The sequence below is a fragment of the Sarcophilus harrisii genome, chromosome 6 (genome assembly GCF_902635505.1).
Source record: "Sarcophilus harrisii chromosome 6, mSarHar1.11, whole genome shotgun sequence".
NCBI lineage: Eukaryota > Metazoa > Chordata > Mammalia > Dasyuromorphia > Dasyuridae > Sarcophilus > Sarcophilus harrisii.
Genome location: NC_045431.1, coordinates 156,092,796 through 156,117,930, shown reverse-complemented (window position 1 = coordinate 156,117,930; position 25,135 = coordinate 156,092,796). Strand labels below are relative to the sequence as shown.

The window sequence follows — 25,135 nt, the reverse complement described above, 5'->3', positions numbered from 1 at the left end:
CTATTTTTGAAATTTGACTATTTGGGGTTTGGTCTTTTCTTTCCAATTAGATTATAAACTCAGTGAGAACTGAAATGGTCCCTTAGAGTTCTTTTGGATTCCCCAAAGTCTTTAGTATAAATATAATGCTAAGCACATAGGAGACATTGAGTAATCAATTCTTGATTGATTGATGTTATCAACCATGGCTTGGAGGAGACAGGATACTGGTGTGTAGTTGTCCTTGGGCCATGTACTCCTTGTAATAATAATAGGTAGCTTACAGCAAAATGTGGAATCTCACTCTCTTTTGCCTTGTATTTGATCTTTCTTCCTGTCTTTCAGAATGGCTACATGTTATAAAATGACTACAGATAGACGATTAAAAATTTAAAAATTAAACAGTGCTCACTGAGAGGTTGTGAAGAAAACTAAGAATATATCACAATGCCACCATTATTGGGCATTGACAAGTTAACTTCTTGAGTTCCACACCAGGGGCAGAGCATCTGGATTACCCTTTGATATATTTATCTTGTTCAATTTCCTGCTATATTTGGCATTTGGATTTAGAGTAAAGAGAGGAAGAGAAATGTAAAGGATGTGGTAGGAGTTTTGGCCCAGCATCTTTGCTTTAGCAGGAGGCTGGCAGGATTAGGTATTTGTCTGGGCTGTTTATAGATCCTTGCTGTGTGAGCCAAAAGACAGAAGGACAGAATCCATAGCCTCGTAGCACTTAGCATGCTTCTTGGTACTTAGTAAATGATTAATAAATTCATTCACTTACTCACTCATTCACACACTCAGTCATTCATTAATTCATTCATAAATCAGTATAGAAATCCCCTCACAAAAAAGAGAATTTTTTTCCCCAGGCATATCTAGTTCTTAACAAACATGAATATCAAAATGTTTCAGCTATGATTGAGAAATGGATAATAGACAGGCCTTTGGCATTTAGCTCAGCTTGTAGGGAGCCTCACTTATGTTAGCAGGGCTTTTCAATGCATGTTCATATTTTCATATTCTCTCTCTCTCTCTCTCTCTCTCTCTCTCTCTCTTTCCATTTCAAAAATATGTCAAGAACTAATTCCTTTGATACCTTATGGACATAATGATCTTAGTTCTTTTGTACACGGATTCTACCATGTTCATATCCAAAAGTATCCCCGAGTCTCTGTTTCATCCACCACTGGGTCACATTCTAAAGCTCATTTCTGAAGGTCACGTCATGTTCCATGGAGTACTGATGCTATCCTGGCTGCAAACCAGACTCCAGAGTGCCAGAAAGCTGAAGCTATTCCAGGCCTCTCAAACTCACAAGTTCTGAGGTTTTACTCAAGTCACTAGTCACCAGAAGCTGAGAGAGTCATCAAGGCTCTTTTTGTTAAGACAAAGAGGAAATGTCTGATGCTGAGAGTCCTTTTCAAATGCTTCCACGTTTAGTCAAAGAGCCTCTTCTTCACCATAGGATTAGCCTTCCAGTTACAGAAAGTCTTTGAATACTTCAATGACTATTCAAGTCTTTATTATACTATGTTTTTATAATTCTCCCCAACATCCTCATTGTGGAGATGCTCTCTAAAGCAGTTGACACAATGTCAGAAGTGCACTATCCAGGCATAGGGGATGGGTAGTACAGAGACTGGGGATGGACAAAAGAGAAGTTATTTGGCTTTTCACAGTGCAGGAGGAGAAATAATGAATAATAGGGTTGGAAAATAGGTGGTAACCTGTTGGAGAGGGCATTTAAAACCCCACAGAAGAAATGATCTATTTTCCAGGAAGGAATAAGGAACCAGTAGAATCTGTTGGGTGGGGAATATCATGATCAGGTGTCCATTTCAGAAAATCATTTTGGCAGCAGTATGTAGGACGGAGTGGAATGGCAGAAACTTGAGGTCCTCACAGTAGTCTAGATGAGAGATGTTGAATGTCTGACCTAATGTGGTGGCTGTGTGAGAAGAGGGAAGATTCAAGAGATCTGGTGGAGATAGAAGCTGCAAGATTTGGTAACCAACTAGGAAATCAGTAGATAATTGATAGAGGTTGGAAAAAGATTAAAGATCACTTTAATATTGTTAACCTTTGTTTTTATATCACTATGTATAAACATCTCGTGGGACAAATATTCACATTTTTCAAGAAATCTGTTACTTAATGATTTCCTAGTTGAGCTACTTGTCGAGTTTCATTCTACAATAGCTATATGATGGAAAGTTAGTGGATGGCATTTTTTTACACAGTACTTTCATTTTAATTTGTGAGCAGAAAATAATAAAGAAGGCTAGTACAACAAAATGGGTGAAGGATAAAGATGAAAGAGGTTTTTTGTGTTGTACATTGAGTCACATTGATAAGCTAGGCACCTACTTTGAAGTCCAAAATTGTCTATTGTGCAAGAAAAATCACTGAGGTAGAAGTCTGAGCCAATAATCATTTATTAAAGGAACCAGATCCTTTTTCATAAATGAGACCTTAGATCTTTCTCATGATTTGAGGATCCCTTTCCCCATGGCCTTATTTTTATAGTTCCCAGACACTTAGAAGAGGCAAAGTAAGATATAAAAATTTTTTTGATTGATCTTGATTTTGACAAAGCAAAGATCATCTCCGCCAATGTAGTGGTCTTAAGATGGTCTCCTTCTCATATTGGGCAAGACAGAGTGGTCTATAGATATAAAAATATGTCAGGTTACTTTTCATATCATGTCAAAACTGGGAATAATCATGCAGTCTTCACTCAAAAGAGTAGAGGTCTTCTAGTAAGTATTTTTGTAGTTAGGAAGTGAACTTTGTAGCAACCAATGGGCTTTATAAGAAATTAGTGAACTTATTGATTGTAATTTAAAGTTTGAGACATAATATAAGAAAGAAAGAAATCCATCTAACCTTATTTAATTATTCTTCTAATATATATATAAAATATGTATTAATATACATAAATCCTACACTCATGTTAATTGACTTAACTGATTAAATGTATATTAGTAGATAATATAATACTAATAAATGCCAACAGTGATTACCCCTGTGAAATCACACTAAGTTCATTAATACTGATTGGAGATAAATTTGGAATAAAATACAGGTCTAAATCAACCATTTCCCTCATTATCATGTGCCAGGGACTGTGCTAAAAGTGAAGGATAGAAAGAAAATTTAAAAATAAACAACTACAAAAATAGACACTGCTTTCAAGGAACTTATAGTCTAATGGGGGAAGACAACATACAAATGATTATATAGAAATAAGATAGCAGGGTGAGTTGGATCTAGTCTCAGAGGGAAGGCACTAAAATTGAGGCCTGGGAAAAAGAATCTTTCAGAAGGTAGGATTTTAAACTAAGATTTGAAGGAGGCTAAGAGGTGGAAGAGATGAAGATGAAGAAAATTCTAGGCCTGATAGACCACCAGAGATAATGTCAGCAGTTCAGAGATGGAATATATGGGAAGAAGATCCAGGAGGCCAGTATCATTGGATCACAGAGTATATATAAGGGGAATATGGTGCAAGAAGACTTGAAAGGTTGTGGGGGGGGCAGATCACAAACAGGTTTATGCAATTTGGGTCATTGGTACATTTTTATAAACAAAACTGTTTTGGTCATTTAAAAATTTGAAATAAGTAATTACTGATCAAATATGAAAGCAGTAATTCTTTTACTGAGACAGTGAACTAATGCTGTCATAATGGCAGGGAAATCTGTTCTAAGAAGCAGATTGACCAGAAAACAAGTCCCTGGGACTTTTTTTTGTCTCTTATCTGAGTGGAAGAACTTTGAACAGAAGAATAAGACAGAGTACACCAGTGGTTGTTCCCTTGGTTCATAAGAATTTGTCATGAAAGTTAGATGCTGCCTAGGAGAGAAGCTTTAGAAATTTCACTAGAGAAATGTTTCATTTATCCTTTTGTAAGAGAAATTCCGGGTCTGATGTTTCTGCTTTTAGATTACAAAGACAAAACCGTTATCTTTCCTTTGAAGGCAGATTTTAGTGTGAGAGGTGTGGGTGTGTATGTGTGTAGGTATATGTAAAATTGATATATATTGATATAATTTCTTTTTAGAACTGAAGCGAGTTGGTCTTTATGACAAATCTTAGCTCTAGAGAGTTGGAAGAGACTTCAGAATATATTTCACTCAATCTCATTTTACAGATGAGGAAATTGTCCTTGATTTGCTCATGGTCACACAAGAAGGTGACAGAGTTGAGATTTGAGCCCATATTTCCTTTGTCTTCAAAGCCAGTCTTTCCATTCTAACCCACCTCAAATAGTGATCCTTTTAGATAAAGCATTGATATTTTTGTTACTGTTGTTCAATCATCATTCAGGGTCAGACAGGAAGTGTATGAGACCAGATTTGAACTTTGATCTCCCTGACTCCAAGTCTAGCTCTCCATTGTCTGTGCCACCTAACTGTCCCAACTATTTAGAAAAAAGAAGTCCCACTCCTTTTTAGAACCATGATTTATAGGCAGCTGTAAAATGGAGATAATAAGAGCGTCTTCATCCCAGAGTTGTTTGGAGGATCAAATGAGATATTTGTAAAGTACTTTGACAACTTTAAAATGCTTTATAAATGCTAGCTATTATTATGTGTATATTTTTAAATTTATAATTATGTATGATCTAAGAAGTAAGATATAAAAAATAACCAAATTTAATGGTTGTCATATGTAACATGAGCCAGCAGAAGGGATATTCTGCTGCAGTACATTTTCACTCTTAAGAAATGGTCATTCAAATACAGATATATGTTTAGAAGAATTGACCGTATTTAACCTGTATCTGCTTACTTGCTGTCTTGGGGGAGGGAGAAGAAAAAGGGAGAGGGAGAAAAAATTGGAACATAAGGTTTTGTAAATGTTGAAAACTATCTTTGCATGTATTTGGCAGAAGAGAATAGAATAAAAAAAGAAAAAAAGAAATGATCATTAATAATTCAGTAAAACTGGGGGATATTTTGAGAGGCAGTTGTTTTAATGAAGCAGTTATTGTATTGTTTGTTTAAGAAAAACACAGACACATAAAAACCCTAAAACAAATAAAGAAAAGGTATGTTTGATTTGCATTCAAACATCATTTATTCTTTCTCTGGAGATCAATAGCATTTTTTAATCATACATCCTTCAGAATTGTTTTAGATCATTGTATTGCTCAGAATAGCGAAGTCATTCATAATTCATCCTCATAAAATATTGCTGTTCCTTTGTGTACAGTGTTCTTCTGGTTCTGCTCACTTTTCTCAGCATCAATTCATATAAGTATTTCTAGGTTTTTTTCTGAAATCCACCTGCTCATCATTTCTTATTACACAGTAGCATTCTATTACATTCATAAACCACAATTTATACAACTACTTCTCAGTGGGCATCCTCTCAATTTTTGTGGTTGCCTATTTGAGGTAATGCATATATAAATGCATAAAGTATAGAGAACTCCTACTGAGGAAATCCCTATCTGTTTATACAGATCAGGAAATGTCTGCAAACTGTAGTTTTTAAGGAGGTGGTTGAGATGCTATAAGTGTAGGGATTGTGACTTTCTAGGCTGAAGCAGATAGTATGCTTCATAGGCAGGACTGGAGCTGAGATATTTTTAATTCTATGGCCACTTCTCTCTTTGTTATTCCTCTCTGTAAACCTTAACAGTCTATATAAAAATGAGCTATTCTTATCAGTATTCAACTCAAACACTGTTCTGATGCCTCTTTGTGGAGCAAAAGTGGCATTAGCTTCTGGGAGGCCATGCTGGTAGAGCTCTGGTTCTCACAGGTACTGGAAAGATTTAAATCCTGGAAAGGATTTAAGAATGGGTCCTCAAAAAAATATCAGTTTAGTTAAGTTTGGAGTAGTTTATTACTTGGAGATTGGCCATTGGGTGATGGACTCCTTTTTTGTGGCTACAGAAACTCAAGAAACAACAGTCTTAAGATATGGTTTGATCATCATGCATATCACTGGAATAAATAACCATATTAACAATAATAACTAACATTTATATACTATGTGCCAGGCAATTCTGCTAATCACTTTACAAATACCTCATTTGAATCTTGGAAGTAGGTGCCATTATTATCCCCATTTTACAGATGAGGAAACCAAGGTAAAGGTAAATGACTTGGCGAGGGTCATAAAGCTAGTAAATGTCTGAGGCTGGAATTGATTTCAGGTCTTTGGGACTCTAGGTCTGGTGCTCTGTATCATCTAACTGTCCATATTGGTGAAATCAATATTAGTCCATAGTTAGGAATATTTATTGTATAGTCAACATAAGAAATAGAGAGAACAATAATTAAATCTGTGTCATGTTTTAGTCCTCATGAAATAATGTAAAAATAAAAGAAAATGCTGAAGAGAGGGAGAGAGAGTGAGAAAAAGAAGGAACAGGGGCATGGAAAGAGACACACAGAGAGAAACAGGGAGACATAAAGAGAGAGAGAGAGTTTGAGAATGTAGAGATGTGAACAGATGTGGTCTAAGATTCAGTCGAGTTTTAGGAAAGTCAGCTCCCTATGGGCAGAGACTCTCATCATTATTTATGTATTCCTCAGGACCCATCACATAATAGATGCTTAATATACTTGAGAATTTGAGAATATAGAGATGGGCACAAACATGGTTTAAGATACAATCTTGAGTTCCAGGAAGGTCAGCTCCTTGAGAGCAGAGACTCACTATCATTTATGTATTCCTCAGGACCTATCACATAATAGATGCTTAATATATTTGAGAATTTAAGAATGTAGAGATGAGAACAAATATGGTTTAAGATACAATCTTGAGTTCCAGAAAGGTCAGCTCCTTGAGGGCAGAGACTCTCACTTTTATTTATGTATTCCTCAGGACCTAGCATATAATAGATGCTTAATATACTTGAGAATTTGAGAATGTAGAGAAGGGAACAAATATGGTTTTAGATATAATCTTGAGTTCTAGGAAAGTCAGCTCCTTGAGGGCAGGGACTCACTATTATTTATGTATTCCTTAGGATCTAGCACATAATAGATGCTTAATATATCTGCTGATTAAGTGAGGGGATGGTTAGAAGAATAGGATAGAAAAGTTGCCAACGAGGTAGAAAAATTCAATGTTTTTAAAACCAAGGGAGGGGAAGGTTTGAGGAGGAAGGGTTGGGTCAGCTTTGACAAATGGCCTCAAAGAAAATGAACACAGAAAAAAATCAATGTTCTTTGAAATGAGCAAGGGAGAATATCTTTATTTAGTAATGAAGTGGCTCCTGGAGGTGAGGGAAAAGTGCCTTTTTTAACTGATAAGAGAGACCTGAACATATGGAATACAGTCATTTGAGACTGAGATTGGGGTGCTGGAGGTGTGTGTATGGGGAAGAGGATCAAGATTTTATGTTATTGACTTCTGAGTCATGTAGTCAATAAGTTGGACTAATACATTTTTCCTCTGGTCCCCATTAACTCTTAAAAAAACCTCAACCAACATTCTGCCACCACTTCAAAGAAGACTAAAGTGCCAGAAATAGATCAATTATACATGAATATATAGGACAAGAAAGCAAGAGGCCAAATAAGGTAACAGAGGAGAGCTATTATTCATAATATACTCACTCAGTACTCCTTTTTCTAGTCTCTAGGTTCTGCAGATGAATAAACCAATCCAAATCCTTGAGATTTATTTGGAGTTTCCGTCTTTCTGCAGAGATTTCACCTGCACTTTCTCCCCCTCCCCCCTGCCTTAATCACTCTCCCACCAATGTTTTCAATATTTATAATGAAAAGTGGGCACACACTCATAAGAACCTGTCTAGATACCATAGGGGAGGAATAACTCAGAGCTTTGAACTGGAGGCTTGTATGGTCTTTGTCTATTCAGGAATAGCTGCAACTTTGAAAACTACTTCTTTACTCACAGTGTGGGGTATGCAGAATGTTCACATTTGCTAGCATTTCTGGTGAGGGCTTGCTGAGCGCTTTTCAGGGCTGCTCATCCATCTTTGGTGTCTACCTGTGACCTGACTCTCACCTGTGACTCCAAGAAGCTGTGAAGAGTTCAATAGTTTTCCATTTGTTCAGTGTCCTTGAAACTCTTTCTTTACACTCATTTTCCCCACTTTTAATTAAGAAAAGATCTTTATATGCCTCTTAAAATATGTTTTTCCTACAAGAAAATTGAGTCTTTATTTCACAGTTTACACCCAAACTCTTCAAATCCCACCTGAAATTATTTCTTTGTGCACATAGTAATATATGCAGTTATTTCTCCACACACAGATGAATATATTTGTATGGTTTTTATTAATTTTTCTATTGCTATTAGCTATTAAAATGTTTATCTATAACAATGATAGTTAATTTTTATCCTTTGGCAATTAATGTAAATCTCTTCCTTACCCCCAAAATACTTTTTCCTTGCCTTTTCATCACTAAATTGGATTTAAAGGGGTGATATATCTTATATCATCCCCATGATGAACATTTACAATCAAATTTCAGGATAGGAGGGGTCTGCAACATCATTTAGCTACAAAAAGATAAAATATTTTACATTACTAACACATTTTATGTTAGATCATCACAGTATAAATCTTTCTCTCTCCAAACAATATATGAGCAAAAGCTAGCATTTCTATTCATGACCATCCTTATCATTTTTTCTGTGTATACATATATACATAATAACATCAAACAGGCAACAAAATATATAGCTCACACATAAAAAATCTGTATGCAAAGATATCAATAACACACATATACATATATAAATATTTCATAAACTGATAAAATTTTTTCAGTAGAAAAAAGACAGAAACAAGGAAAGTACAAATATATGTTATAATTTATCATTAAAGCATTATGTTTGGTTCCATAATTACCTGTTGTGCTGTACGGAAATCCCACAAGTGTGATATTTCTTATACTTTTTATTTGTAAAATTTTTAGTTATTTTAAAAAATCAGCATCATGTAAAAGTAACTCACATAGCTTAGGCTGCTAATTTTAGATTCCTATTGATATAGTTTGGTCTCTCAAACTGATGTATCAAGGTCAGGTGAAGTCACTTTGGAGTTTGACCCTCTCTCATCATCATTTGATCTCCTCTGCCCTTTTCTGCTTGAGAAGCACTTGATAAAACTGCTTGAGTGTCTGGTAGTGGGGGAGCCACCATATATCATCTTCTGAAATAGAGTTTCAGTTTTAGAAAGTTTTTCCCCCTAAAGCTAGAATTTTCTTATTAGTTCTTTTTAACTGATTTTGCCACACAGTGTTTTCCAATAGTCTTTGGTTTTTGCTTGAATATAATAACTTTTTTGGTGTCCGTTTTGGATTCCTGGTCATCTTAACTGTTTTGTGCACTTCCTTTCTTTTGTATGCTCTCCTTAGAAGTAATGATAAAAATTCAATTTATATCACAATTTACTGTTTCGCTGAAGTGATTAGGAATCCTGAATTTTAATTCCATCTTTGGCAAGTGTGAGATCTTGGGCAACATTTCTCTTGGACCTCAGGTTCCTCATCTTTCAAATGAAGGAATTGGATGAGCGCTCCAAGGCTCTTTTCAGCTCTGGCATTCTGTGATTTTTTTTTAAGTAGATGAGGAAACCGAGCTCCTTTTTCTAGTTAATATGACTAGTAAACGTCAAAGCCTGGACTAAGATACAGGTTTTTGGACACTAGATGCAGTTCATTTTCTCTTACGCTTTGCCCCTTCTCAACATGTGAGGAGCAAAGATGTCAGTATCCTAGGGACAATTCTACACCTTTAAAACAAAAACTTTTGTGTCATATGCTGTTCAGTCATTGTGTGTTTTGCCTTCAGGTTGCCATAAATCCTGTGCTACGTGCTGGGGACCAACTGAGAAGAACTGCTTGTCTTGCCAGGATCAATCACAAGTGCTCAAAGAAGGTTCTTGTGAGGACAGTTGTGGTCAGGGGTTTTACAAGAAGAATGGAGTGTGTGATGGTAAGGATGTGGTAGCCAATATCGTTTGTGCCTGCTTCCCCTCTTTTCCTTTGCCTTCTTTCCCTTTCACCCAAACTTATAAATGCATTGAAAGACTGAGATGAGGTTAAGTTCCCCAGGAAGGGGGGGGGATGGGGGTGGGTAACAGTGCTATTGATTGATACCTAACATAAGGCACCAACAACACTTTAAGTACATGAATAAATAAGCTCTCAGTGCCAAAAAGAAAGAAAATAGGTATTTCTAAAATTGAAAATACTGAACTAATATAACATAATTCCATATGATTCCAAGAGAAGTAGTAGAGCATAATGGATAGAGAGCTGGTCTTAGAGTATTAATGATGATGATAATAATAATAGCATTTAAGATCTATACTGTACTTTACATGTGTTAATTCATTTGGCTTTAATAACAACCCTGAGAGGTAGGTGCTCTTACCACCATTTTACTGAGGAAACTGAGGTATAACAGTAGCTAAGAAACTTGGCTCAGGGTCACACATCCAAGTAAGTATCTGAAGAAGGATTCAGGCTTCCTGCTTCCAAAGTTTTGGGCTGAGTTGGAAGAGATTTTAGGGGGCTTCTAGTTCAGCTTCTACATGAAAGGGACCAGAGCTGTGATATCTCTGGCACAAGGAGTGGAACCTTCTTTCACTGTGCAGGTTGGTGTTATCTTCTCTATGTTCTTAGAATTAGGGTTTGTCACAAAGTCTTTGATTTGAGATGGCTTCAAGGCTGGTGCCCTGTCTACTACAGTGATGTCAAATGCAGATAGGAATGGGGGCCACTAAACCAGATATAAGGATCCTTGTGGATTCATATTGATTTAGAAAACTGCACATCAACAATTCTTTGTTTTATTGTATTTTTTTATTTTGTTGGGGCAGTTACTGCATACATCACTGGGCTTGGAGTCAAGAAAATTTGAATTCAAATTTGATCTCAGACACTTACTAGCTATATAATCCTGGGCAAATCACGTAACCTTGTTTCCTCAGTTTCCTCATCTGTAAAATGATTCAGAAAAAGAAATGACAAACAATTCCAGTATCTTTGCCAAGAAAAACCCAATGGGTCACAAAGAGGCACATATGACTGAAATGACCAAACAGCAAAAATTTATTTTGTTGATTTTGCATTTCCTTAATTGCATTTTAGTTTGGTTTGGACCACACTTGAGATTGTTTTTGGTCACATGTGGTGTCTGATACCTTCATGCTACAGTATATCGTACAAGAGGAATTTCCAATGTACAATTCTCAACCAATGGTCATCCAGCCCCAGGATGAAGGTTTTGTAGGAATGGGGTAAACTACCACCTTTTACGATAGCTTTAATTTAGGTAGTTTTTCCTCACATCAATTTAAAATTCACCTCTGAAAATCCAGTTCCTGTTTCTGCCTGCTGGGATCAAACAGAAGTCCAATTCCTCCTTCACAATAGCCCTTCATATACATGGAGATAGCTGTCAGATCATCTCCTCTGAGGCTTCTTTTCTCCAGGCTAAACAGGCCTAGTTCTGTCAACCTATCTGTTTATTACATGAACTCAAGGTCTTTCATTGTCCTGGTTTTCTTACTCTGGGCATTTTCCAGTTTATCAATGAACTTCTTAAACCGTGGTTCTCAGAACTGAATTTAATAATCTAGTTAATATCTGGCTCAGGCAGAGTGCTGAGACTGCCTTTCTCCTCATTCTACATCAACTGCTGATTCATTGAGCTTGTCGTCCACTAAAACCCCCAGAATCAATTTCAGAACAATTGCTGTCTAATCCTCCAACTAGTGTTTGTGAATTTGACCTTTTGTATTTTTTTGTAAGATTTTATATTTAACCCCATTGAATTTCATCTTATTAAGTTCAGCTTAGGGTTCTCGCTGATTCAGAGCCTTGTGGATCTCAAATCTTATCTAGTATGTGAGTGCCTTCTCCCAGCTTTATGCTTTTTACAAATTTGATGAGTGTTCTATTTATGCCCTTATCCAAATCTCTGGGAAAAAAATGTTCAATAGCACTGGGAGAAATATAGTTCCAGGGATATCTTGTCAATGTGATGTGGAACCATTAACAATTGTCCTTTCAATCCCACCAAGCAACTGTGCCTGACTCCTGAATTCTGAGTATAATTGTATTTATATCTCATCTACATCTCTCTGTCTTCTCTAATAATAATAAGAGTTACTTTATTTAGCGCAGAGGTGTTCTACAACACTGCTGAGTGAAACCTGAATGAGATTAAAATGTAATTTGGAAATATTTAATAAAACAAATAAAAATAGAATAAGCTAGAGAGAACATTACATGTTAAAACTAAGTCAATTATACAGTCTACATGGATCCTTATGTGTGGATTAGCAACTTCTTGTTTCTAATTGAGTTTGACACATTGCTTTAGCTGATGATTTGCTAAGATCTAGACAAACTATATCCACAGTTAATTCTGTCAAAAGGGGAAATGGGGTGAATTTGACATTACTTGTTTTTGATGAAGCCTTATTGGCTCTTTTTATCATCCCTTCCTTTTCTATATCTTTGCCAACTTTGTTGTAAATTGTTCTTGACTCTTCATGACCCCATTTGGGGTTTTCTTGATAAAGATACTGGAATCGTTTGCCATTTTCTTTTCCAGCTCCTTTTACAGATGAAGAATAGGGTTAATGATTTCTCTGAGGCCACACTGGTAGTATCTGAGGCCATATTTAATCTCAAGTCTTCTTGACTTCAGGCCTGGCATTCTATCCTTTGTATCACTTACCTGTCCCACCTACTTGCTTAATAATGATCCTTCAGTTTTTTATAATTAATACAGTTAAATTCCTTGATATGAAGGTTGCAGACTTGGTATTCCTCTCTTTCTTGAAAACTGGAACATTTTTTCTCTAATCTTATGGTATCCTTCTGGTTTTTCTATAATCTTTCACATTACTCCTAACAGCCATTTTTAAAAAAAGAAACCTAAGAATAGAGTTCATCTAGTCAGGTTACTTGAAGTTATTTAGAGCTATGAGGTGCTTTCTTTCAATCTCCCCTCTTAACTTAGACATCTAAGACATTATGTTAATTTTGCTCTCTTATTTCCTGTGTAAAGATCTTTGCAGCACTATAGATTTTCTAACATCTGCCTTATCTTTGTGGTCCATGATTTTCTCAGCCACCCTAAGCAAAGGAGTCTATTTGACCTATATTTCCCTCCTCAAGAGAGAATATTTTTCTTCTCTCTCTTTTCCCCCTCCTTTCCCCCCTTCTTCTCTTCTCCACTAGCTTAATTTCTTGAATTTTGTTTTCTTTAATTTGAGAGTGTTATATCAATAATAATTATTAGTAACTATATAAGGTTTTAGCATCTCTTTCCAGCTGCAGCCCATTCTGAGCTTTAGTGTTCTTGACTATTTTGATAGTATTTTGATATTTAGATTCATCTCTTATTATTTGGTATTGCCGATATCTTTAAAACTTTTATTTTAAAATCTAAGGTGGTAGGGGTGCATTCTTTATGCCTTGAGAAGTACCATTTTTCTTTCTTATTGAAAGTGTTTTTCCTTTGTGTATCAGTTTCATTCTTATGCATTTCCCATTCTTCCTGGGCCCTGGGGAAATGTTGCACTCCTAGAGTTTTTTCTTTTCTCTGAATTCTGAAATCTGCTTTGAGAAAATCTAAAGTACATGTCAAACTATGCTACCATTTCACCCCCTTGTCACAACTCTAGTAGGAAGAGTTCACTTCTCCCCAAGGTTCCCATCATTTCTAACCCTAACACTCATTCTTCTTAGTAAGAATCAGACGGATTAGAATTTCCCTTTGTTTCTCTATCTTTTGAAGGATAACATTATTACTCAGGCAAATTAAGGAATTATTGGGGTGTTCAAAGACTCTTGTTCTAGAACATTTATGAATAACTGAAATTCCCCATCACTAGTGTATCATCCCTTAACTTGCCTGAGTAATAAGCTCAAGCTGAAACCCAGCGAGGAGCCAACTTGGGAGTCCACCCACGGGCCCCCTTTAGCTAAATCTCTTGTTATAAAAAGAGTCAAACTAAAATCCTCTTTGCAGAGGTTCCAAATATGCCAGCTATACCATGCTTGGCATCCCAAGGAGCCTCAATCCCCTGGAATACTCTTTCCAGTGCCATCCTCTCTTTACCTGCACCTTTTCCCCTAACCAGACTTTATGCTTCCAGTCCCCATAATAAACCTCTTTTATCAATTTAGATTTTTGGGTCTCTAAATTCCTTTACAGAGAACCTCTGTGCCCCCAGAAGGGATTCTCCAAAACTCCCTACTCTTGCTCCAAATCCCAAGAGGGAGCAGGGGAGCCAAACCTATCCATTTGGTTCCCTGAATCCCGAACCTGCAACTAGACCTTATCATTTAACTCCCTGATCACCAGAAACCCTAATTTCATTTGGGTTCCCCAAATCTATACCTCATCAAGTATAATTTGGTTTTGAAAATTGTATTTGTGTATACATTTTTCTCCTATGTGTGAAACGCTTCCATTTTCTAACATCTTCATAAGGTTCAGTTCTTTCAGATTGTAAATCTTTTCTCCTTCAGTAAAACTTTTGTTTCTGGGTATTTTTTTCTTAAGAAATATTTAATATTAATATCCAACAACCTGGAATATGCAGAAGGGACCTTTGCTTTTTCCAGGATGGAGATCAGGTTTCACTTAGAACTTAATAGTCACTTAACCAAGGCAGAAAAAGAAATAGTCCATGCTAGGTGCAGGACACTGCTTAATTCTCTATCATTCACAATGGCTGAGATTTTCAGCCTTGGAATTTTTTGACTGTTGTTGGTATTTATAAGTTAGTCTTAAGCATCTGATTTAACACTTTTATAGCCACCTCTTAATAACTTGACAGTCCTATAGCTTCCTTTTCTTAATCTCAAGAGCTCTGGATTCATACTCCATCAATCTTTTGTCTGTTTCACCAGTTTGCTCAAAACACCGATTCCCTCCACAGTCTACTCCCTCATCTTTCTTAATCATACATAGTACTTCTTTATCTTTTGATAGTCTTCTTAACTGGTCCTGATCCTGGTTCCATTTCTACCTAAAACTAAACTCTGGTCCAGATTTTGGACTTAAAAAAATTTTCCTTTAGAAAAATTTCTCTAATTTTCCCCAAATGCTTCCTTTCCAAATTCAACTTCTGGATCTTCCATATATGGACTATAACAATCTAATACACAAGAAAAAGAAACTGAGGTAGAATAACAGGCATCTGAATCCAGGGCTTCCTGCTTCTGAGGCCTTCTCTCTATCTGTTATGCCATATTAATTATTTTTATTAGCAATTATTATTTATTATTATTTTATTAATTATTAATTATCATCATATTGATTATTAGTAATAATTATTACCCACAGTTTCTGGGCTTTATTCTGATGAATGGTATCAGAGACAGAAATACAATGGATAATAGGTTACAAGAGAATAATTGATATCTGCAGCAAAATCAAATAAATATGAGGGATTTCAATAGCCTGTTGAAAGAATGGCATTAGAAACATAGAATTTAAGGGCTTGAAGAGACCTTAGAAAGCAACATCTGACCCTTATCAAAACAAAAATTTCTCTCTGTCTGACTTGAAACCCTGTACTCCAACTTTAAGCCTTTGAGTGAGATAGAATCCTCTTCACCCCAAAGCAGCTTATTTTTGGAGAGTTTTAACAATTAGAATTTTTCCTACTTTAAGTCTAAATTTGCCTCTTTGTAGCATCCACATATTGCTCCTACTGCATGGTAGATATTTTTTCCAACTTACAGATGAGGAAACTGAATTTCAGAGAAGTCACTTGCCAGCTTAACATAGCTGGTTAGTGATGGCAAAACTTCACCCAGGTCCATGGACTATAAATTAAGGCAGTTGCCTATTAGAATCATGCTTCCTTTCCACTACTCAGTAAAGGGGCTCAAGTAAACATTTTTGGAATGAATGAACAAATGATCTTTTTGTGGAAAGGGTGGTTTTCTAAGAGTTAATGGAAGTTGTTTTTGAGATTCAGAATCCTTTGTGAAATTCATCATTGTGAACATAATTTAAGTAAAATAGATTGAATTTGGAGGGAGAAACCTTGCTTTGTTTCCAACAGAGCATATTGTATGGGTATCATATTAATTTAGGTGTATCTCTGGTGTAACTAGAGCCCTAGACCGGCATTCTGGAAAACCTGAATTGAAATCTGGCTTCATATTCTTACTTGCTATGTAAGCTTGGGCAGATCACAAAGTCTCTGCCTGTCTTGGTTTCCTTTATCTATAAAATGAAGATAACAAGCATATCCATCTCCCAGGGTTATTGTGAAGATTAAATGGGAATATTTGTAATGTGCTTTACAGAACTTAAAGTACTACATAAATGCTACACTTTTATATCTGCCATCCTATTTTCAACTCCAGGGAACAAGATGGCAGTCCCAGGATAAGCTCACTTCTAAACTCACCACTTCTAATTCAAGTCTTGTTGGAAAGCACATCCCTCAGCCTTATCTCCCTGCTGATTGGAGAATAGGAGGGTAGAATACCAAATTCTTCCCAATGCCTTCCTTTATAGAGTACAGGACCTGGACTCTCGGCTCATTCCATTTTTTTTCTGATATTCTACCTGGTTTCCCCACTTTCTACTTACCCCACCTGTGCTGTATATGTCCTAGTGTCCCATCTCTCTCTGTTTCTTTTTATGTGTTGTCTCTTCCCTTCTCCCCAATTAAATTGTAAGTTTTTTGAGGGAAGGAACTGTTTTTTTTTTTTTAATGGTATCTCCAGTATTTAGCATAATGGCATACAGTAGGGGCTTAATAGATATTTACTGGATTAGCAATATTGGTATTATTACTAGTTATTCTTTAATTAGTAACTGTTTGTTTCTCCTTCAATCCTGATAAATTGAATCAGCAAAATTCTCTGAAAGGCTGGGATCCAATAAGTAGAATCTGGCCCAGCTGCCCAAGAGAATGAGTTTGTTGTATGGAGAGGGACTGTTGCAATTATAAAGAATCTGTTCTGCTGTTGAGTTTCCTTTATGGATTTTTCTCCCTCTTTAGCTTGCGACTCATCCTGTGAGAGCTGCGGTCCAGAGAGTCCTCGCTGTCTGACATGTGCTAAGAATACCGTATGGCATGAAGGCGAGTGCTTTCCAGAATGCCCTCCTGGGCACTATCCTGATGGCACTGGCAGATGTTCAGGTAAGCCTTGTTGATTTATTCTTGTCATTGTCATTAACATCGTTGTGAGAAAGCATTAATGAGGACTCTTTGAGGTGCTCTGTGCTATGCCCTTCTGTGAATGAATGATCTTACTGCTTCAGGATCCCTGGACGGAAATGGAACATTTTAGATGAGAGGGGATTTTGTTCCCCTTTACTTTGGAATTTTGTCTGTAAAATCTGAATTTGTCTATGTGTGTACGTGAGGAGAATTCAAGTGATTTAAAATAATTCTAAGCATATATATCCTCTCAAGAGATAAATTGTTTCACCAAAAACTAAAGTTATATCTTCCCTAAAGTCCTTATACACATTTAAACTTAAACTTTATTTCTGGTATATCTAGAGTATATTAAAATCCAAAGCAAATATTTAAACATTTTTGAAAAATGTATCAATTTTCCTTTCCATCATCTCATTGATAATATATGTTATATATAATAATATACATGATATGTATTATGTTAATATTTTGTATATGGTATATATTACATATATGTTATATATAATGTATGACACACGAATATATAACTATATATAATACACACAATAATCTTTTAGCTATATATAAATGTAAATTATGACCTGTAGTTACTAAAATTATAAACCTCTATCATTATGAACTGAGAAATTTCATATCTACTTTTATGTACCATTTAGAAATAAGATTTCTAAACCCTATATAGGAATGAATATAAGTGTAGAAGTAGCAAAGTTTATTTAAGATTCAAAACTAAAAGGTTAAATCTATGCATGACCCAAATATTTTCCAAAAGCTCAGAACAGGTCTAATTTATGAAGCCTCTCTTAAGACACTTTTGCAAATTAATTACTGCTCTGACCAGATTCCTCAGGAATTAATTTCCCCTCCTTCCACTTATAGATTTCTTTCCCTTCCTTTCTTCTCACTTTTCTGACCCTTATACAACCCACCTTTCTACCCTTATGCCAGTTTCTCACATAATTCCATTGTGTTGGGAGCAGGATAACTGTGGTAAAATGGGTGATAGTGTCAAGAGGGCAGAGAGAAGGAAACACCTTTTAAATGCAATTGGTTGACTATATCAAAAGGGGGAAGGAAGGAAAAACTTATCCTTCTATCTACTTAAATGCTTCTTCCTGCCTTTTTATCTTTGATATCTGATTACTAACCTCAATCATTCTCCCTCTTGTCTCTGCTAATAAATTGAGATCCTCCACATCATTTTAGTGATGTTTAACTTTTTGTAATCCTCATTTGGCGTTTTCTTGGCAAAAATACTGGAGTTCTTTGCCATTTCCTTTTCTAGATCATTTTACAGATGAGGAAACTGAGACCGTCTTAAGTAACTTGTTCAGGGATGCACACATTAGTAAATGTTGAAGGTCAAATTTGAATGCATAAAGATGAGCTTTTTGACTCTAGTGACAGTGCTGTATTCATTGAACCATCTACCTACCCCATATTCAGGTAGATTATAGGGCTAACAGGTTCTTGTGGGTAGACCTAGGAAAGTCACTAATATGTATAACTTTATTTCAGTTAGAAAATGTTTTCCTAATTACCAACATCTAACTTGCAAACTGACTTTTACAACATAATCCATTTCAAAGTTGGGACCCATCTGTATATTTAGGAAATGTAATTCTTAAAAGAAAATGGTATTAAATTACTCAGTATTGGTCCTATGCCCTTCCAATATTCATGAATGCTTGTCATCTTCTGATAAGTCTCCTTGCACTCTAATAAGACATATGGTTAATGTGGGAATGTGTTTTGCTTGATCATATATTATTGTTACAAGAATTTTCTTTTTTTTTATTTTTATGATGTAGAAGAAGGCAGGAGGGAGAGAAAATACATTTTTGCTACTTGAAAAAAAAAATTTAAAGGTCTCTTTGTACTCCATTCTCTTAAAATGCTGTTTCCTTCAAAGCTTCGCTCAAGCTTTTACCTTCTATGTGTTGAGACCTCTTCTGATTTCCCCAAATGTTAGTGCCTCCCCTCCTATGTATTTGTATTTATATTATATGTGCTTGCTTCTCCCCCCAATGTGATTGAGATCCTTGAAGACAGGAACTGATTACTTTTTGTCTTTGCATTCTAAGCACCTATAGCAATACATGACATTAAAGTGCTTGTGTTCAGCTGAAGTATACCATTGATGAAGGGGAGTCAAACTTTGTATCCACAGAGAGGTGCATTTAGGGGAGATATTCTATGAATGCTAAGGGAGTGATGAATCTTTGTCTTTTCTGTGTATCATGAACAGGGGGCAAAGCAGCTAGCCATCTTTACTTGTTCATAGCTAACTCACATCCTGTTATATTAATTTCCCTTATGTTGCTTTCTTTAGGTTGTCATGTTTCCTGTGCCAGCTGCAAAGGCCCCTCAGCTGCTCAGTGTACCTCCTGTTCCCATTCTTGGGTGTTGCACCAAAACCAATGTCTCCCTGACTGTGGACAGAGTTTTTATCCTGACCGCGGCATCTGCAAAGGTATCGGGAGAATTTTTACCTTGACTTATAAACTCCTACAAAATGTCATTATTTTTCTTCTGGGGATTTTCTTTTACAGTTTGATGGATATGTGGTCCCTGAATTTGCTTCAGGTATTTTCAAATCATATGACCCTCTGCATGTCCTCTCTCTCTCAGGCTCAGTTTCCTCATCTGTAAATGAGATTAGAGTGAAGTTGTTGAAAGAACTGAAAGAAAGAACCTATGTTAAATACTTTGTAAACCATAGCACTTAATTTGTTAGCTATGATGACTAACTTTTATTATTATTTTTCAGTGTAACTAAAAGTATAAGTTAAAAAAAAACAAAAAAACAGTGTGACTGTTATTAAGTAAATTTGTCTTTTCCAAACTTGAGTTACCTGGTTGACAACACAAATAACTAGTGTGCATTTTTGACTGTAAAGCAGGTGGTTTTTAGTTTTGTCCATGGACAACATAGACCATTTGCAGGCTGACATAGTATGTCATGATTTTTCTGCCCATGTACAGAAGAATTAATATTTTCTTAAAAAACCAATATATTTTATTTTCTCCCCCAAATCACACATTAAAACAATTTTTAAAACTTTAAAAAATTTTTGAGTTCCAAATTCTATCTCTCCTTTCTTCCTCTCTTCCTTCCCTCAGTTGGTAAGAAACCAGATATAGGCTGTATGTGTGCAATCATGTGAAATATTAGAAAATGGATATTTTCTTTACCAGGGTTAAATCTGTTTTTGTTTGGTTTTTTCCTCATTTGCCCAACAAAGCATCTCAATTAGTTATTAGTTTCCATTTTGTTTTCCTTCAAGGAATAAGTGGTCAATGACATTCATAAGCAAGTGGAATTTTTAATAACAGGCTCTTATTTGGGCAAAAATGACTTTAAAATGAGCATTGGATATCAGGTATTTTTGCTCACTGAAAAAAAAAATCTCATTAGAATTAGTGGCAATTTGGATATCACAAGAGACTGTTAATAAAGAAACTTTTGGGAGGGATTGCATTAAAAAGTGGATTCATCCAATGGACTTTTCTAGTTGCTTTGGTTCATGATGGATTTTCTCCTTTGCTGAGAAAAAATACCTGTGTATTACTTTTTATACAGTATTGTTATTCTTGGTTGCAGCTTGTCATCCTTCATGCCTGAATTGTGTTGGTCCAGAGCCTTCTAATTGCACCCAGTGCAGGAAACCAGAGGAAGGGGTGCAGGCTGATAAGACATTTGAGGAAATCCTTTCTGGCACATGTGTGTCCCGGTGCAAAGACCATTTTTACTTGGAGAACACTGGATTCTGTGAAGGTAAGCAATCTAAGAATATGTGGGGGCAGGGGCTCTGAACAGGTACACTAGTAGGCTCAAGTTTGCTGGGATTCTACTGGAATGCTCCCAGATTCTGGTTAGATCTGTGATAGAGGAAATATGGTATAATGAAAAGAGGACGGATTTTGGAGGTTCTAGTTTGAGTACCAGTTCTGACACATATACTGGTTTTGAAACTTTGAGAAAAATCACTTAATACTTGAGTCTTAGTTTCTTATCTGTAAAAGGAAGATATTAATGTTTGTTCTTTGCATATTATTAGGCTGTTTTGTTGAAATCTCTCAGAATGCATTATGTCAATTGTTATTGTCTTAGAAAATTGGGTAGTTAAGTGAGTGGGGAACTAAGATAAAAAGAGAAAGCACAGAAAAGTAATGGAGTGAAAAATGAAAATGAAACAGCAGCCCCTTTCCACTTTCCACTGGAGGCCAAAAAGACTACTTAAAATTCTTTGCCCCTGACCTTTTTTTCATTAAAGTCACCAAGAACAGGAATAGCTTTAGTCAGTTTCTTAAACATGGTTAGTCAAATATTATGTAGATATTTTTTTCCCCAGAAAGCAATAGAGTTAGCAGCTGGAATAAATCACATAGTTTATTATGTAAACTCAGTTGCTGTGTCTTCTAATTGCCTTTTAGTTCTAATTGCCTTTATACAAATTAGTACTTTTAAGCAAAAATATGGACTCATGTCAAAATCACATACTGGAAGGGCCAGTACCCCAGAAAGTGAGAAGTAGTCTATTCTTTCATCTTCATTTAGTTCACAAGCCACTCTAGAAAGTGATTTTTTTTATATCTCCCAAATCAATCAACAGGCTTTTTTTAACATCTTAAAATGGCCAACCACTGTTTTAAATGATGGGCTACAAAGACAAAAAATGATCCCGATGGGGAAACAGGATGTACACACATAATAACCATACAAAATAATAAATACATGTGGGGAGAATGCACTAGCATTTGAGGGATCAAGAAAGGCTTTGTGTGGAAAGTGGTACTTAAGGTGAATCTTGAAAGATCATAAGGTTCTGTAAGGCGAAAGCCAAGGGGCAAGAAGAGAAAAATAGAAAGAAGGAGGGAGAGACAGAGAGGGAAGATTCAGGGGGAGAAAGAGAAGGAGAGGAAGAAGGAGAAGGAGAGAAGGAAGAAAAGAGGGAGAGGGAGGAAGGAAAGAGAGAAAAAGAACAAGACAGAGAGTTAGGGAGAGAGGAGAAAGAAGGAGAGAGGGAGGGAGGGAAAAGAGAGAGAGATTCAGAGAGAGAGACAGTGAGAGATAGAAAGAGAGAAAAAGACAGAAGAGAGACAGACAGAGATGCACAGAGAAAGAGAGACGGAGAGATGGAGAGGGAGAGAAGGGAGATGGGGAGTAGAGAGAGACAGAGAGGGATAGAGTGGAGAGAGAGAGAGAGAGAGAGAGAAAGAGAGAGAGAGAGAGAGAGAGAGAGAGAGAGAGAGATTGATTTCCAAATCTAGAGACAGATGGTACAGTGGCCTGGAGAAGGGAACTAGAATATCATAAATAAAGAAGAGAAAGTGATGTACATTTTGGCTGGATCATTAATGTGTAAGAGAGGGAGTAATATAATATGGAGGCTGAATTAGGTTGGAATCAGATTGTGAAAGGCTTTAAAAGCCAAATGAAAGATTTTATATTTCATAGTGGAGGCAATAGGGACACACTGAAATAGGGGAAGAGACATGGAGAGACCTGTATTTAAGGAAAATTACTGGCATTCTTGCTGAGGATAGATTATAGACAGAGAGACATTTAGTCTGGAGAACCACTTAGGGAAGCCATTTCAATAATCTAAGAAGGAGGTGAGGAAGGTCTGAAATAAGGTAGTAGCTACATGAATTGCATGAATGGGACAGATGCAAGAGATGTCGAGTTAAAAATGGTAATGTCTGGAAACTGGATATGTGGACTGAAAGAAAGAGAATAAGGAATATAGGATAATATGGAGGTCATGACCCTAGGTACCTGGAAGAATGGTGTTGCCCTTGATAGAAACAGGGAAGAAGTAGTGACAAGAATTTTTTTTTTTTGAAAAATAATACATTCAATTTTGGACATGCTGAGTTTTAACGGTCTTCAGGACAACGAGTGTCTAACAAGAAGTTGGTCATTCAGACCTGGAATTCAGGAAGGACTGGAGCTAGGATGCATGTAAAATGATATCACCAAGAGAAGACATGTAGAAGAAACGGAAGGTGGCTCAGGATAGAGCCTTAGCACACTTAGACAATGGGATGTGAATTATGAACTAGCAAAGAAGATGGAAGAATGGTCAGACTGGTTGAAGGACACAAAACCCCATGAGAAGAGAGTATTTTTTTTTCCCCGAGGCAGCTGGGGTTAAGCGACTTGCCCAGGGGCCACATAGCTAGTTAAGTGTCTGAGATCAAATTTGAACTCAGGTCCTTTTGACTTCAGGGATGGTGCTCTATCCCCTACACCACCTAGCTTCCCCTAGGAGAGAGAATTTCTGAAGAGAAAGTGATCAGCATTGTTGAATGGAGCAGATATTTTTAGAAGACCATCAGATTTTGCAGGTAGAAAGCTCAATGGTAAATTTAGAACAGTATCAGTTGACTAATAAGGTTAGAATAATGATATTTGTAAAGCATTAGGAAATGAGAGGAAAGCAAATGAAAACACTGAGTATTGAGTTTTTGTCCTCCAAGAAGTCCGAGTTTGATTATTCTCCATTTTGGTGTTTAATTGGAGTTTTTAATTTGTTTTCTAGATTTTTAAAAAATTGTGTGCTGAGTTCATTTATGTGTTCTTTCTTTCTCTTATTGCTTTTTATAATAAGAAATTTTTTTCAAACTATATGCAAATATATATTTGCAACCTGCAAAAAAACCTTATGTTCCATTTTTTTCTCCCTCTCCTCCCCATCTCTCTTCTCCCCTAGACAGCAAATAAACCAATATAGATTAAACATGTACAATTCTTTTAAACATATTTATCATGTTCCACAAGAAAAATCAGATCAAAAGGGGAAAAATAAGAAAGGAAAATAAGCAAGCAAACAATAACAAATTCAGTCCCAATAGTCTTCTTTTTACATGCAGATGGCTCTCTCCATCACAAATCTGTTGGAATTGTCCTGAATCACCTCATTTTTGTCTTTCTCTTATTGTTGAAAAGGATTAGAGACAGAAAATTTCCACGACATACTGAATTTGGCCACATCCCAAGTATTTTAGTATGTTGTCTCATTGTTACAATTATTGCTGTTGTTCTTTGATTTCTTTTTTGTTCCCACCCCAGTTCTTCAGGATTATTTTATATAGTCCCTAATTCATTAAAAAATTTCTTCAATACCTCTTTATTTAGTATAATTTCTATTCCATCATAATTATTAAAAGGTATGTTTGATACATCAAGTTTTCTAAATTTATATATGAAGTTTTTATGTTTCAATATGAATGCTATGTAATGATGAGAATACACACACAGATACATATTCTTTCCTTTTTTCTATTCAGTAATTGCCAGAAAGTTATTATTAGCTTCTCTAAATTTCTTTTCAGGTGCATAACTTTTAATTTTTTAAAAATTAAATTTGCCAGTGTATAAGAAGGATACATTGAGATTAGCAACTATTATCATTTTACTGCCTATTTTTCTTCTAATTCATTTAACTTTTCCTTAGATATTTAGGTATTATGTCATTTGGTGAAAATATTAAGTATTGATATTAATCCATTGTCTATAGTACCTTTAAGCATAATATAGGTTCCTTGTTTATCCCTTTCAATTAAGCTTATTTTAGAGGCTTCCTATCTGAGATGCAGATTGCTATGTTTAATTTAATGAGCTTAGCTGTGGCATAAGATATTGTTCAAGCCCATTATTTTAGCTATGGGAATCTTTATTTTTCAAATGTGTTTGATATAAATATATTTTTTGAATTGTCCTCTGTCATCTTACATTTTATGGGTAAGATAATCTCCTTTATACTTAAATTTGTGATCATTAATTGTGCATTTCACTGTATTCTTTTCCTATTCTTCCTCTCTTATCTTCCTCTTCCCATTCTCTTTACAATGGAGAATGGTAACAGAGTATGCTAAGTGCTAGCAATATGTATTTTAGCTTCCCTTTGACAAGTTTAGATGAATGGAATGAATAAGTGATGCACACCTTTTTTTATAAGCTTCTTTTTGTAAAGCCCTATTGTATTT

General features: G+C 35.8%; 1 protein-coding gene across 1 annotated transcript in view; it reads left to right on the top strand.

Annotated features, from left to right (window-relative positions):
- The window catches only part of FRAS1 (Fraser extracellular matrix complex subunit 1), a 483,962-nt gene that overhangs the window by 208,852 nt on the left and 249,975 nt on the right, over positions 1–25,135 (top strand). The window contains exons 14-17 of the mRNA XM_012552056.2: positions 9,775–9,918; positions 16,976–17,116; positions 19,473–19,613; positions 20,745–20,918. Of these exons, the coding sequence (XP_012407510.1) occupies positions 9,775–9,918; positions 16,976–17,116; positions 19,473–19,613; positions 20,745–20,918 (600 nt within the window). The remainder of the gene's footprint in view (positions 1–9,774; positions 9,919–16,975; positions 17,117–19,472; positions 19,614–20,744; positions 20,919–25,135) is intronic.